The following is a 16072-nucleotide window of genomic DNA, read 5'->3' on the forward strand; positions in this document are numbered from 1 at the left end:
CCCCTCGGTTCCCCGCCGCCGCCGCCGGCCACCAGCTCCTGGCCGCGGGGCAGCGCCCCCAGCCCCGCCTCCTGCACGCCGCGGGTGAAGCCCCCCTGCTCCTGCACCCCCGGGGCCACGCCGCCGCCCTCCGGCACCGCCGGGCTCAGCCCCCCGCCCTCCGGCACCCCCGGCGCCCCGCTCGCCCCCTGCCCCCGGATGGTGCACGCGGTGGCGGGCCCCGCCCCGGCCCCGCACGCTGGGGAAGCCCCCCCGCGCCGCGCCGCTAGAGCTCCGGAGCTCCGGCTCCGCCACCCCTTCCTCCCCTCCTGCCCCCCCGCCTCCTCCTGCCGCCGCCGCCGGGAACCCGGACGGCCCCCGACCCGCCTCCGGTCCCGCTCTTAAAGGCGCCGCCCCGCCGCTTTACGTAACGGCCGGGGTGAGGACGGACGGACAGACGGACAGATGGATGGATGGATGAGCAGCGGGGCGCGGGGATGGGCGCAGGGACAGACAGACTCACCCCGGAACAGCGCCAAGCCCCGGAACCGATCCGCTGCCCCGGGGACGCGGGCTGCCCCGCGCTGCTCAAATCTCTGCTCCCAGGTGAGTTGGAAGGGGCTGCTCCCCGTTCCCTCTGCCCCGGCCGCAGCAGGGCTACCGCAGCCCCRGCCCGGCCTCTCGGGACGCTTTGCACAGTTACCGCAGGGAGAGAGCCCTGCCAGGCGCGGGCAGGAGCTGCGGGAAGCGACGTGTTTCCAACAAGTAAATCATCCCCGGKGAAAGAGGAGGGACCAGAGCTGTGGCGGGACAGCCCACAAAGCTCGAGCTGGGCTCCTGGAGAAGCTGCCACTCACCCCAAATARTGCGTCTTCCCGGGATGTAGTGTTTGTAAAGCATGAGGCAAGACCGGCATGAAGGAGGGGGGAGGACGGCAGAGAGAATCTGAGCAGATTTAAAAACAGAGCCCCAAACCTGTATGACCTCACCTGAGCAGGCCTCTGGGGCTGAGCTCCTGCCCACCCAGAGCTTCCCAGGGCTCTAAGAAGTATCCATGTGTGCATCTACACCTTGGCTCAGGGGACCTCCAGGATGATGAGGGCCAGAGAGAGGGCAGAAGGTGCTGGCTTCCTGAGACACAGCCACCCACAGCCGGTCCAGCCACCTTCTCAGCAGCAGAGACGGGCAAAGCCATGGCCAGGGGGCAATCTGACATTTCATCCTTATCCCATTGTTCATTCCCACACCGCAGGCTTTTCAGAGTCAGTGCTGTGATGGAGAGGCAGGAGATGGCCATGAAAGGAGGGGGAGGCCTGGGAGCTTGCAGACATTGCTCCTCCACCTCGTTACCAGAGTCCTTGTCATGMGGCAGGACTCAGCTGAGCAGCACCGTAATTTGCTACTGCACATCAACAAGGTGGCAGTGGAACTGCCACATAGCAGCCCTGAGGGAGCAGGACAACAGCCTCCCTCCCACTGCCCAAGCCCACCCCCTGCCACAACAGCATGATGGTTTTGCAAGAAATCACAAGAGAAGTTGAGTGTTCAAGCTTCAAAATCTTTATTAAAGCAGACAGCAGGTAATCCAGAACCCCACAAGGGAAGCTGAGTGTTCAAGCTTCGTAAGTACTTTATTCAAGCACACAGCAGGTAATCCAGAAACAGTTTAGCACCCCACAGCAGTCAGATGCCAGCACTGAGCAAGGCGTTCCAACATCCCAGTAGTCATGGCTATGCTGCCTAGCCAGGAGACAAGCTTTGTCTTTTGTCTCTCTCTGCTGGCTGTAAAGCACAAGGTTAAGTCTGACATCAAGATGCATGCAAACACTACAGTGAGGACTCCCAGACAGCAGCTCTTAGATGCCATCCAGAGAAATGTCACTGGGAAACACTAACACAGAGAGGGCTGTAGGAAGTTAGAGAGTTAAGAGAAGTTAAGGAAGAACATCAAGTTGCACAAGCCTGGGCATCAGGTTTCTAAAGACTGATGAAAATCCAGCCCTCCAAGCTAGTGAGCACTAAGATCAGTAACTAGGCTGAGAGCTGRTCCTTGCCCATTCCTTGTGGAGCTCCAGTTGAACAATGTTCTTTCTCTCAAGGACTGCTGCGGGGGCTCAGGTCACTCGCTCAAGTTAGGTTTAAATGCCAGATCAAGCTACAGAGTTCAGGTTAAAACTAAGCTGCAATGCCAGATCAAACTGCAGAGCACAGGGCTGGCAGCAGGCAGCGCAGTTTAGGTGACACACATCAGCAGTGCTCAGCTTCAGGTCACACAGCTGAGTGGCACCATTAGAAAGCTGCCGCTAATGTTTCGCGCTCCACACAACACCCAAGGGACAAAGACTGGAATTTCTAGGCAGAACTGGAGAGTGAGCACTTCCCATGCACACACACCAGCACCCTCCCAGTGCCACAGCAGGCCAGCCTCTCAAAGTGCTGCCTGCACCCATCCAGAGCAGTGACCAGAGCCCTCAGGACAGCTGTCAGCCCCAAGCCCTACATTCACCTTTAATTCCTCAGGTCTTTGTAACTGATTTGAAGGAAGTTCACTACACCACAGAACACACAGTCTAACTAGCCTAGTTTCCACTAAACATTCAAGCACCACTCCCGTGATTGGGGGCAGGAGGCCAATTCAAGACAGCACAGCTATTTGAAACGGTTCAGCCTATGGAGAAGGAAGAGTCTGAGGATGTACATAACAGACGGAAGTTTGTATCTGCATCATCACAGGAGAGTGAAAAAATAGGACTGCAGGAAATTAATCCATGTTAGATACTAACCATCAAGCTTCGCAGATGACATTGCGTGATAAGCATAGAACAATTATGGGAAACACTGTCCCCGATAATTACGTACACCCATAGTGCAACATATGGAGATCACTGTCTCCGATATAACACTGTGGTAGGCAAAAACTACCTTGTTCTTTACCATTATGGGAGACACTGCCCCCGATAATGTCAGTTAGGTTTCATGATACATAAGGTACTGGAAGTTTGCAGGAAGCTGCCATTTAAAAATCGTGCCAAGGCCTAATCTGAGGTACAGGGAGTTTGTGTGTGTTGCCACAGGTGGAACTAGGGCTACACWGCAAGGCCCTCTGSTGGGGYTGGGGCCAGGAAGGAAGCTGTGCTCCCTGTGAGAGCACATGGCATCCAGAAAGGGGAGCAGGAAGCAGTCTGAAGCCCACAGAGAGGCACAGATCCTGCAAGGAAGCCAAATTTCTAGKATTGGAATTTCCACCCAGGTTTTCAGCATTTCAAGGATTACTTTGGAGTGCAACCTGGAGACACACTACCAGGTTTGCACCTTCAAGTTTCTTCCAGAAGGGTGTTTTTGCCACAGAAAGCTTAATTGCTAGTTTTCCAAAACTTTTTGAGGGGCTTGTTTTGATTATTTTAAATGCAAAGTTCCAGTATYATGTTTGATTGTAATAGCAGATGCTGCTTTATTCAAAAACGACAGTATAACTGTCATAATTATGGAAGGCACTGCTTCCGATAATTATCTTCTATAAAAAAACACACCATTTATAGTGAACACTGTCACTGATAAATAAATAAAGAAATAAATATCTCAGTGCCAGACAAGAGCCATCCTGCAAAMTGACATCAGTCAAACAGGGTTTGGCCAGCAAGAGACTCAATTTCACACAAGGCCCCTGAGCAGCAAGGTCTGAAGTGTCAGTCTAAAGCCATTTCTCAATGCTGCAGGATTCGCTGAGATGCCAGCTGAGGATATAAAGGGGACATTGCATAATCTTTGGGTCCTTTTCCCTGGGTATTGATACCTGCCTTGACAGAAGCAAGCCTCCAAGATGTCACTGGGGCCCTGCTGTTGAGTAAAGGCAGGCCGGGCACTTCAGAGCTTGCTGATAATCCAGCACTTGCRGGCTATTACTACATTGTTTAATTTTTGAACTGCAGCTCTCTGCAGCTTCCTGCCAGAGAAGGGATCCTCATTACAAGCGTTCAGAGGAATCCATTCCCTGTTTTAATCACTAGGTTTAGGTGGCCAACAATTAAAAGCCTGAATAGATGAGGTACCTCCCCACTCAAGGTACCAGTTCAGGAGAYACCTGAGCTCTTAGTTTTCAAGTACACTGGTAGCAGGAAACCCCATAAGCAGCTGTATAGGACCGCTTAGGACTGTGGTTAGATGGGAGCTTGGTCAGATACTGCTTTAAAACTGCCTCCTGTGAACTTGTCAAGGTGAGATTTAAATTTTGTGCTCAACTTTGGTCAAAAAAAGTTTTGTTGCCAGAGTTATCTACAGGAAGGTAATGCCATGTTAGGGAGTGGGTTTCACTTAGGTTTCGGGGGTTTTGGTTAGGTTTCACAATATTATAAAGGTACTGGAAGTTTGCAGGAAGCTGCCATTTGAAAATCATGCCAATGCCTAATCTGAGGTACAGGGAGTTTGAGTATGTTGCTACAGGTGGAACTAGATCTACACAGCAAGGCCCTCTGCTGGGGCTGGGGCCAGGAAGGAAGCTGTGCTCCCCGTGGGAGCACACAGCTCTCCTGTACCTTAGACGGGTAATCCAGGTGTTTGCTGTGTCTAGATTTCGTTGTCCGTGTTCCAGATATCGCCCACTAAMGCATTGGCAGCCCCTTTAATGGTCCAGGTCGCCAGGGCCAGCTGCTCTTTCAGCTCGTTCACATCCACGCTGTCCTTGTTGGTTTCCAGCTGCTTCAGGTTCTCCAGCAGACTCTGCAGGGTGTGGGAGCCTTTGCCGAAGAAGATGTGRCGGAAGGGAGTGTCTTTTGGTGAGAGGAACGGGGAGAGGAAGTCGTACTCCACCTGAGCAGAGGCATAAATTTAGGGTTATACTCTCACCTCCCAAGTTTGTCTTTCCTTATCTGCCCCAACACAAGCTGCCAACCTGTGATCCCCACTCAGCCCTTTCCCACAGCAGCTCTGCGAGGGCCAGACCCTCTCTTCAGAGCAAGCGCAGAACTTTCACGCTTCCACTCAGCAAGTRGAAGAGACACCAGTCTGCACAATGCCCATGGCCCTTTAGGGRAAGGCCCATCCCAGCCAGCACTCTCCTCCTTTGTGAAGGCAGAAAAACCAGTTGAAGATACCCACCTTCATCATCCTGTCATTCAGGGCTCTGCGGACGATCCTGTTCTCCCTGTCACTGTTTGCGATGTCTCTTCTCAGTGTATCTGCAGCTCGCTGAAAATCTCCACGGGCATAATACAGCCAGTTCAAGGTCAGCCCCAGTTCCTGCAAGGGAGTAGCTGTTAGCAAACCTGATTTTCTTCTTTTGCTGCTCTCTACCAAAAGAAAGTGTTATTTTTTTTTTCCTCGTTTAGCCAAGTAGCAGAACGAGTTCCTGGCAGGCTCTTCTGAGGTCACTCCCTACCCACAGTTTCTCGTAGACTTTCAGCAGAGGTGCAAATGAGATGCAAAGCTGCACTGTGCTGTGAATGATAACCAGAGGAGAAACGGTTCAYATTCACTTCCTCCAGAGCTCACGACAGCCAGATCAGTTAAAGCTGCCTGCTGCAGCTAATCTGCCTGCACTGCTCCATAAGGAACATAAATGCCAGTCACACTTTGCTACCCTTTTATGTCTAAAGGGAGAAGATGTGGCAGTGGATACAGCAGCATGGACAGGGCCTTATTAGCATATGATCATTAGATATTTGGTGAACTCAGAGTCCTTACCTTCACCTTGGAATCGAAAGGCAAAAGCTTCTCCTGGAATACAAGCAATTCCTCACTGTATCTATCAAAGTCCAGGAAGAGCTCATGATCATGGGTCAGCCTSAGAGCTATTTGTCCAGCAAATTCTGCAGCAGTATGCATAAGAGCATACAACTGATCAGTCTTCTGCTTCAAGTTAAACAAAGTATCCTGAGTAGTGTCCAAAAAGGAATATTCATCACCTTCCTGCAAGAAAGAAGGTGTTGAAGTTAGCCAAGAACACTCATCCCCTGCCACAGGTTACTTGTTACCTCCACCACATCCCATCTCCCAGTGCTGCTAAGGAGCGAAGAMTGAAGTGGCAAAACTTCAAAATATTGGGAAGGGAATGGAGCTCCTGCATCTCATCCCTCACAGCTTTCAGCAATCAGCAGGATGTGCTGCCTGGTATTTAGAGCCAAAGACACATAGACCTTTACCCCCTCAGTTCACTGCAGAAGTGCAGGTGGGCAAATTTCATCACCCAGCCTGGCACATGCCTGCACCCTCCAACTCTTCTCATCAGAAAAACTCAAAGCAAGTCTGACACTAACAAAACCCAAGCATACCTAAGAGAGGGAGCTGCCATCATTAAGGCTCCCTGCAGTAACAGCTTGACATCTTTCTATTGCTTTTATAGCTTGATTCATTGACATCTGAGCCTCCAGAAAAACAAGTGACCCCTCTCCCAAAAAACCCACAGATGTTCAGTACTTTGGAACAAAGACTGTAGGGCAGCCTGGTCACAGGAGAGGCCCAGCAACTACTGCCACAGCCACCAGATCCAGAGGCTGCACCTCCTCCCTTGAGAAGCTCCTGCAAGCACAGCGAGCTTGGGACAGCACCTTGTGCTCTGCCATCCTGGAAAGCAGATATCCTTACAACACTCTGYATGGAATGAGCACACCAGGCAAGCACACATTACTTACATTGTAGAAACCAAAGGAAACCACTGGGATTCCCGAGTAGGCCAGAAAAGGGAATGCTGCATTATCCAGATCAAGTGGAACGCTGCAGAAGATAAGCACTGAGTAGTTACCAACTGGTTTGGGCACCCCARGAGAAAAGCTACAAGCTGTACAGTTGAAGCTCTAAGCCAACTGGACTACTCTGCCTAGAMAAGACTGAAGGAATCCCAGCCAAATCCCTGGACCTACTTCTGCCCTCCCTGCCACTGGACTTGGTACAGGGCTGTTTTTTTCCTGCAGCAAGGTGTCTGAGCTGCCTCAGCCGGCTTGGGCCAGCACAGTTAGTGCTGTACTTTTGATGCTTGCCTGACCCCATGTCAGAAGAAGAGCCCACCCCAGAGAGCAGTATGACACACAAACAGAATCCACACAGTTTGCTCCTAAATTTATGGAGATTTCCCAAAGAGATGGATGACAATACTTACACKCTCTTTACCCAGTCAGAGCCAACTCTGCCATACAGGGATCCTGAAGCCTTTGCGGGGTCCTTTACCTGCACAGAGATGACAGTCACTGCACTTGTTCTAACCTCTGCTTGGGCTTCCAGGTSCAYCMTGGAGCTTACRCTGCTGTGCAGATGCCAGTCAGATRTATTTCCCTAACCTTTCTCCACACAGGCACACCTCCCACTAAACTGTGGCATTTTCTGATTCTAGATGCTATGTGCAATTCCCAGAGCCCAGCTGATATCAGAGAGAGCCCTTCAGAATATCCCAGGTTTTCTCTTAAATGGGTGCTTTTCCTCAGAAGGTGTCAGACAGGGAAGTGACCCAGCACAGCTCCATCTGCTTTCAGCTCCTCCTTAAAACCAGTCACCTTGATCAGAACAAGGCCCTTCAACTCACCCTCTTCAAAGTTGACTCCACCAATGARTACAGCAATGGGCTAGCAGAAATCTTCACATCTTTGGATCCTGCAAAAAATGAAAGGGTGTTTGACACACTGGCAGAATCAACCACTATTGCTAGAGCTGCCCATCTCTGATCTACAGCCACAGCTGCCAAAAGATCTTCACTGTACACAGGCCAGTCTACTGGGATTTAGCAGAGCTGATTCCTCATGGCTCAGGCTGCATCAGCCTCCCAGCTTCAATAACAGGACAATAAATGGAGTCATGCCACTCTTCAGGCAAACACCCACCAGCCCCCTCTGGCACAGCCCTCATTCCTAGAGGTTAAGGGATGTCTAGTCCCACCAATTTCAAAAAACTCAAAGAGTAGCAGGTTACCCAGGACTGCAGTATCCAAGTTGATGTAGGTGAAGGCTTTGGCATGCAGAGTGGTGGAGTACCCCTAGAACAAAACAAACATTTTAATAAGATGAGCAGTAGTGCTCCAACACCATCCTGTGGACATTTAATCCACAGGAACAACCACAGAATTCTATTAAACAAACAATACCTCCAGCCACTCAGTAGCACCCACAGCTCCGTACTCTCCTGCACTCCAGCTAGCAAAGATAATGCTGCGCCGTGGTTTGTAGTCATCTGTAAAGACAGAGAGACTGAGATGTCTGCCCTTCCCCCATGGAGATGCAGATTAGCACTGCGGGCCTGGGATGATGAATTGCCCGCTCCTGAGACAGCACTGCTGCAGAGAAATGTGCACACTGCATGGACACTGTACCCTGCCCCCACATGCTGCAGAACTGCGCAGGAGAACAATGCTGTCTGCATTTCCACCCTGTTTTGTTTAGCTGCCTGAGCCCAAAATTAACCCTGGAGACAAGTGTGCTCACACCAAGTACCACCATGYAGTCCCCACTGCTCCAGCTGGTCAGACACTTGAGCATTTTCCCACCTTCAGGCCTGGCTGTCCAGCTGACAGCTCAAATTTAAGATTTGCATCATGTGTTATCCAAGGACACTCTTGCATTTGAGCCATACCAGATACAGGCARGCAGTCCCTCGGAAGTGAGTGCTCACTGCAGACAAGTTGTATTGGACAAGTAACAGCTTCTCAGGAAGCTCTGTCAGATTCCCTACACCTTCTAAAGGACTGCTTTGCAATGGGGCTCTCCAGTGTTAACACACACAGAATTAGACCTGCATCACTTCCCACCCTTGTGCTTTTGTTCACAAACATTTACCGTTTTTCACCATGTCCGAGATCACACGGGCAAGTTCCAGCAAGATGGCAGTRCCAACGCCAGCCTTGGCCACTCCTGGGCCCCAGGAGTCTCTCTGGGCTCCRAGCACAACGTACCGATCTGTAAAGGAGACAAGATCAAGCAGTGAGCTGCAAGCTTCAGGTTGAAAACATCGTTTATCAGAAGGGTAGCTTTCAGCTTCTGTAGTAGGAAGACAGTCTGCAGTCTGATCCCTGAATCTGGCACACTGAGTGCTTTCATCTAACCTTYCCCTGGCAGCACGGTTCAGATTTCTCTTTGATCCTCAGGGGAAGGCCTTCGTTCTGCTGAGAACGTGTATGTCTATCTGGGGACATCTGTCACATTCCAGCGACCACAGAAGAGGAAGGGCTTCTCTCAAGACTGAGCCACAATGCAGCTGCTGTTACCTGGTTCTTCAAATCCCTTGATAACACCAAAGATGTTCAGAATCTTCCTGTCCACCATAACGTTGTTCACGATCAGTTTCACTGTCACCTTGCTGTTGTTGCGCACTGTCACCTTACATCCCATGACACTTTTCCAGTCCCCATGGCATTCTTCTCCATCCATTTTACTGAGAGAAAAAGAAAGATCTTTTGAACTTATTGTCCAGCTCTGTCCTTGTTTAGCTACCAGGTGAAAAAAGCACACCTGCAACTGCAGGTGTTCAGGGCCTGCCTAGGAAAGTATTGCATTTCTGTAAAGCTTGCATTTCTGTACCCCTGATTATGCAGGGAGGGGTAGAATGCAAGGCCAAGAGGAATCCAGCATTAGATTAAGTTCAATCTTTAAGACAAGAGACAGGGACACAAGTGACATYTCTCCAGCTASTTCCAGAATACGCTCCCTGCCACACACAGCAGAGTGCAGCAGAGAGCTCTCTGTCTCACAGCACCTCAACACCACCCTCACTCCTGCAAGAGGCCACAGCAGCTCAGCCTGCAAGACAAAAGRAGCAGTTACCTGAACAGCGTGGCTACTGCTTGACTAGAGATAGTCTGAACAAGAATGCGAGGTAGTCCAGAAGATTCCACTGGTGGGAACTGGGTGTGGTTGAAAGAAGGGAAGCCTGGGGTGTAAGGGTCTCCAGTTCCAAGGTGGGCCTGTGAAAAACAGGAGGAGTCCTCAAGTCTCACCAGAGTCCAGCAGTTTCCCCTACACAAGGGCACTGCTGAGCCAGAGGCCGGGGGGACTGCCCCACACTACAGAACAAACGGGAGCCAGTTGCATACTCACATGTCCAAAGGGGGCAAATGAATCTGTGCCTTTGTAATCTCTGGGGTCCAGGTACATCAGGGCACCAGCTGCTCCTTCCTCTCTGGCATTTGCAACCTGCAGCAAAMAGAAACATTGACTGCACATCTGCATTTCAAGCAAGGGCAGTTCCAGGCAAGTACATGGAGTAATGGTGTGAAGGGTTGCTCTCCTCAGTGCCCAGTGCACAGCAGATTTGAACAGCTACCTGACAGTGACACATACACTGGGCAGCTRAATCCTAGCAGCTCAGCCCTACTCCAGGCAAACTGTGTCTAACAACTGTTTTTGAACAGTCAGGACACACCACTGTGTCTCAGCCCATGATTCCTTCAGCTCATGCTTGYTCCTCAGAGCAGGTTGAAATTCAATGTTATTTGATTTTGATTATGCTCCATCTGTTTTCCCAAGATGAGGTTAGTCTCAAGACAAGCAGCCACTGGAGGCTCATCTTCACACAGAAAATGGAGGCAGAGTGGACCCGACAGGGCCCTGTTTAACACACCTACAGCACAGCTGCCTCCAGTATGCCATTGGTACAAACACTCTTGCAAGGCTAGATGTTAGTCTGAAAAGTGGGGATGGCTTTGCAGAACCAGTGACCACTCTTTTCAGAAGAATTTTGCAGCACTGCCTGTGCCAGGTGCCTGCAGACAGGCTGAGTCCATCTGCAAAGGGTGCTGTGCCCCAGCCTCCACACGAGCACCCCTGAGGGGCAGCTCTGGGTCAGATCTGGAACAGGCTTGCACACAGAAGCACTTGGATCCTTCAGGCTGCTTAGCTATTTGGTTCTATTCCCTACAGAGGGAACAGCAGCATGCAAGGCCACCAGCTGGGCACACAGTGCCACRAAGAAAGATATAGCACTGTGCCTCAGAGAGCAGGAAGCATAGCTTCCCGTTGCCATGTCTGGCCAGGCTTTGGGGCAGATACACTGCTTACCTTCTCAGCAAGGGTTATTTTTCCAGCTCTGAAGATGATTATACTTCCATTCATTGAAACACCCATATTTCGTATCTGCTGAAAATCCTCTTTCCGTCCATAGTTCACATAGATGGGTCTGCCCTGAAACAGGAACACGGRTTATGAATGCAGCAGTCCTATGTCAGTAAGACACCTGGAACAGCCTACAGAGTCACTGTAACAGTGACTCCTGTTAACAGCAGGGAGCTGAAGCTCAGCAGTGTAAACTGATCCCATGCACCRTGCCTGTTGGAGCAGTATTTCTGCCAAGTTTTCTGTCTGGATCCCAGCAAAGTTTAAAGTTACTCCTGCATGTTGCTGCTATAATAATACTGTGTGGGCCCACTCCTCTCCCCACTCCCACCACCCGCAGCTCTCTTTACTGGGAAGGGCTATTATAACACTCCATATCTTAAAGGGACTTATTTTAGACATTTTTTTAAGTGTGCAGACCCATTTCCAGGATCCTCCTGGCGTCACTTACAGTAACTGTGCCGCTCTTGCTGTATGCCACATAGGCATCAGGACTTTCCAGTAGCTTTTCTGCAGCATCTTCTACAATGAACACCTGGTTGTTGCTACTGTTAAATGCAGAGACAGTGTTATGCTCTTTCACACAGGAATTCAATTAACTCAGTATTCTGAGTCAGTATTCTGACTGTATTCAGTCTGTGCTCTAACAATTCTGATCAACTCAACAGAGCTGAAATAGGCAGATTCATCCCAGCACTTCCATGCAAGAATCTGTGCAATTGGTCAGAGATAGTAATGAAGGATGATTTATAAGACAAATAGCAGAAAGAATGTCTGCTTCCAAGTCTCTCAGTCATCTCCATAAGAGAAGCTAAGCAAATTCATTTCCCCTGACAAAGAGGGGCAAGTGAGACACGAGGGTATGAGCTKTCAGATGACAAATGCCTGTTGATACCCTCCTGAGCTACTGGAGAAGCCACTGCCAACTGTGCAGCCCTGTCTGGGTGACGAGACAGAATTGCCAGTGCTAGCAGTTTTAGACACAAGGAATCTGCCCTTCTGCCGAGTTTTCACTCAAGTKTGTTTTCTCTTTACTTCCTAAGCATACCTGGAGGAAACAGCTGCCCTAGGAAACATCCAGAATGCTGCTACCAGACCCTCTGGATTTAGAAAGCCTGAGAAGAGGCAGGAGCAGTTATTGCTTGGCACAACTGAGGCCATCTTTGGAGAGTGGTACCTGGCTTACAATTTTCCCATCACTTTAAGCAGAAATCACATGTTTGCTCAAGACTACAGGTATCCATGCTAAATGGAAGAGACGGGTATCTCTTCATTAACATACCTGCCTTTATCCTGCAGCCTAATGTAGTGCTCATCATTCCACACATCATCCAAGCGGAAATTGGTGAACTGGTCATGAATGTAGATGGCAGTGCTCTCATCTTCAACCTTGCCAGCTTCAAAAGAATTTTTACCTTCTCTTTGCCTGTAGGGAACAGATATACATACAGCTTAGGCTACAGCACCAGGATGCACTGCAGCCTGCAAAGCCATTTAAACCTGTGTGTGACACACCACCTACATCACCTGTTAAGACTTTTGTTCTCCAAAGGAGTTCAAGTTCTGCTCACAGGCTGTGCCTCTCTCAAAGCTCTATCTAAACTTTCTGGAACTGTTACCTCAGGTTGGTCTCAAGACGTGAATCCACCAGTTTAGCTGAAAACATATTTCGGAGTTCAGGCCAGTACAAGACACGTGGTCCAGRAACCTCTTCTTCCTCAGTTCCATCATCCGATAAGTAAGATGCAGTAGGAGTCATCTCGCAGTTGCCACTTCCATCCAGACACCTGTTAACCCTCTGCATTCGTCCACGATAACTCAAGTAGCCGATCAGAAACCCTGTGGACAGAACAGGATTTCTTTGTGCTGCAGAAAGATGACTGAACCAGCCCCCCACTACACAGCTTCAGGGTTAAGATGCATCTCTGCTCTCACAACGTTTTTGACAAGCTGGCTTACCCAAGGACAGATAGAAATATGCAGCCTGACATTTTGCTTGAGSTGGCATGTTTTAAGGGGCACTGTAAATCTGATCTTGCGCTTGGCAGAGTCCCTCCAGCACTACTTAGGAAGGAGAATGCTCACTTTAGGCCAATGGCAGTATTAAAACCCTTAAGAAACAAGGACCAAAGGCTTTACTTATCTCTTGACCCACACGTCTACAGAGGTGTTAGGAGTTAATGGAGGGAAAACCAAAACTTCCATGTGGACCAGTTTTSCCTTTAGCTAAGTCACAGTTCCAATGCAAAACTCCACAATTTTTTGTGCCAATRCTGTACCGTAAGTCTGAGCTAGACATACTTAGTGACAAGAGGCTACAGCCTGGATCCCAGTTGTTGAATTATCTCCCAAAACAATACAGATTCAAATTAACCACCTTGGATTACATTCAATACTGGAGTCCCACCCTTCCTTACCAATCAAAAGGAGAAGGACAGCTGCCATGACTATGAAGCAGAGGTTCTTTCCATTCCTYCGAGGAGGAGGCATGCTGGCATGCAGGTGCTCTGGTCTCCCAATTTCCCCTCCTTCCTCATCATCAGCAGCCAGCTTCATCTCCACGTGGCTGTTGTCTCCATCCACTTGCCGGGCAATGCTGAAGCGTGTGTATGATGTTGGCTCACCACCAAACTGTGTGGAAAGGCATTCATGTGAYGAAGAGCTGCCCACACCAGCCTGCAGTCCTTGCAGGCAGCTGCACCTGTGCTCCAACCCAAGCACTGCCTGTCCACCTGCAGCTGCTCCAGCACAGCGAGCATTTGGTCTGTTAGTTTAAAGYTGGATGCTTCAAACACAGTTAAGACTCAGACCCACTCAGGGTCTCCAGAGGCTATTTAGATTCCATTTACCCTGCACAAGCTTGGAGCCACTCTGATCAGAGTCTAGCCTGAAGACTGTTACAGATATGAAGCAGCCAACGGCATTGGCATTTCCCACGTGACCCTGTGGCTGAGGCTGATTGAAGCAGAAACTCCTGGTCTTAATCAGCAGAACACAGATCTTGAATGTGTATATCCGCACTTTGATGAAGAGAGAGGAAAGGCAAGGCAACCGTCCATAGCTGTGCCTTTGAGCTACATCCACTTTGATGTAAATACTCTCATCCAGCACCCGGATAATTTTGTATTMAACTGCCTAAGGCTACCCTCAAATTACACTACTGGTAGTATTACAAAGCAGCTAGGCTGAAGAGACATGACCCACAGGCATTGTGCTGCCTCAGCTAACATGAAAGCTGAGGCTACAACTCCTGCACCACCAACAACTGGCACCATTTGACAGGTTTTTACCAGCGCCCAAGCAGAGCTTCCAGTCTGGAGCCCACTTTTCTGAACAGGTGCAAGGCACGGCACAGCCCAGCCCCCACAGCACAGCAGCCCGTGCACAAGGCAGCTGCTCAGATTAACTCAATTCCAGGCATAGCCAGGCACTGGCTGAACCACTCAGCTTCCATTAGAGACGCTGAAATTGCCTGCAGCCATGGCTGTGCKGGGGAGTGGAGTGACACTCGCTAAAGGGCCAAAGGAACAGCTTTTGGAGTAGCACTCCTGCAGCTCTCTCCTCTGAACTGGAGATGCAGCTGGTGATAAACACACAAGCCCTGTTAGAAGCTCAGTGGCTCATCCACAGCTCCCAGGTCACTCTCAAACTACATGTCAGAGCTAGAAGTCAAGAGACCAGATATCTGCTTGTTTGGGCAGAAGAAACCAGTGTCATTTCAGACGTGCAGTTCCACTCCGGCCCACGCTACCCACAATGAAGTGGCTGCCTGCTCACATTTCGGAAAGGGCAACACCGCAGTCTGTGCTAACRCTCTCCCTGCTCACCTGCTCCAAAGCTTGGCTTCCTTCACTCTTGAGGCATGTCTTCACACAGAGGACATGCCCCAATCCCACACACCCTCCATTCTTGTTCAGAGACCAAACCACTCCACTCGCAGTCCTAGCCTCAGGTCATTTCACAATCTCCAAGACCGGCAGGCTTGGCTGAACAAGTTCAGAAGTACCATCTCCTTCATATTTGTTTCAAACACAGGTTGCTTTCAAAAGCTAGACTTGTGGTTGAATTCCAACTCCCCAAGTAACAATAGAACACATGGTGATTGTCCCAGCAGGCATTTGAAAGGCTTCCTCAGCAGCACTTCCTCTGTAACTCTGTTCAAGGCCCGCCCTCCCTTTCTTACAGGCTTTCTGAGAGACCCAATACATGATAGCAGTTTATGATAACCCCACCAGCACTGAACTGCTTGAGCCACTTCCTCATCATGGCCAGCTACTTGCAGTGACATTTGGCTCACCACCCACAGTGCAGCACCTAACTCTACTTTAGATTAATCATATTCTCSAATACTGACACATAGCGGTATTTTTTTGGAATAAATAGGGCTCACTACGATCAAGTATCACTCATATTATTCCAGCAACACATCAACAGGATAGCTAGACTCAATTCTGCAACCCCTGTATGTTCAAATAGATAACGAGCTACATGGAAAAACAGAAAAAGARTATTATACAACCTCATACACAGAAGTTATTGAACTTTTCTTCTGCAGTATCATCAGCCCACCAAGAGACAAACAGCATTGGGGTACTATGTCTTACCAAGTTAGAGATTGCTGCTCTGGCATGGTCCATTTCCTTCTGGACGAGTGCAAACCAACTTCACCAAAGCCCTAGAAGTTCAGAATATGACAAGCCAAGTCAGGTTGTTGCCCTGTCATTACGTTACCCATCTGAAGTCAGTCCCTACCACTAGTGCACTGTTTGCCCATCGATTTTCTGTGCATGTTTCTACATAAGTCACTATATTAGTGAGCCTACATCRACCTTGAATGCAACCTAGAAGTTCCCACGGCTATTATTAAGCTCCGCTGAACATATCAGCTCTTTCTGTTGAACTCWGGGCATAGTGGCAGGTGGATAAATGAGGAAAGAGTCTCCAATGGTTAAGTTCAGCCAAGGGTCTTATWAATGGCAGGGTCATTTCCACTCAGGGAGTGCTGGCAAAAAGCATTTACTCAACTGTGGCAATGGGTATCTAAGGTTCCTGGGGTCTGTCTCAATGAC

The 16072-nt window shown here is 49.7% G+C and overlaps 2 protein-coding genes across 2 annotated transcripts in view; both read right to left on the reverse strand.

Annotated features, from left to right (window-relative positions):
- The window catches only part of TNK2 (tyrosine kinase non receptor 2), a 21442-nt gene extending 20884 nt beyond the window's left edge, over positions 1-558 (reverse strand). Inside the window, exon 1 of the mRNA XM_057367222.1 lies at positions 503-558. The gene's annotated coding sequence lies outside the window, so the exon portion shown is untranslated. The remainder of the gene's footprint in view (positions 1-502) is intronic.
- A 960-nt stretch (positions 559-1518) lies between these two features.
- Positions 1519-15666, reverse strand: TFRC (transferrin receptor). Its single transcript, XM_057367223.1, has 18 exons — positions 15608-15666; positions 13421-13634; positions 12623-12842; positions 12286-12429; positions 11455-11551; positions 10950-11072; positions 9990-10085; positions 9717-9856; positions 9161-9327; positions 8733-8852; positions 8045-8130; positions 7873-7936; positions 7490-7557; positions 7070-7137; positions 6606-6687; positions 5659-5883; positions 5074-5214; positions 1519-4785 (listed from the first exon to the last, which is right to left on the reverse strand). The coding sequence occupies exons 1-18, from the start codon at positions 15638-15640 to the stop codon at positions 4543-4545; spliced, it is 2331 nt and encodes a 776-aa protein (XP_057223206.1). The 5' UTR covers positions 15641-15666; the 3' UTR covers positions 1519-4542.
- Between the last annotated feature and the right edge of the window lie 406 nt (positions 15667-16072).

The sequence above is a fragment of the Malurus melanocephalus genome, unplaced genomic scaffold (assembly GCF_030028575.1).
Source record: "Malurus melanocephalus ecotype Western Australia unplaced genomic scaffold, MMel_1.1 scaffold_75, whole genome shotgun sequence".
Classification (NCBI taxonomy): domain Eukaryota; kingdom Metazoa; phylum Chordata; class Aves; order Passeriformes; family Maluridae; genus Malurus; species Malurus melanocephalus.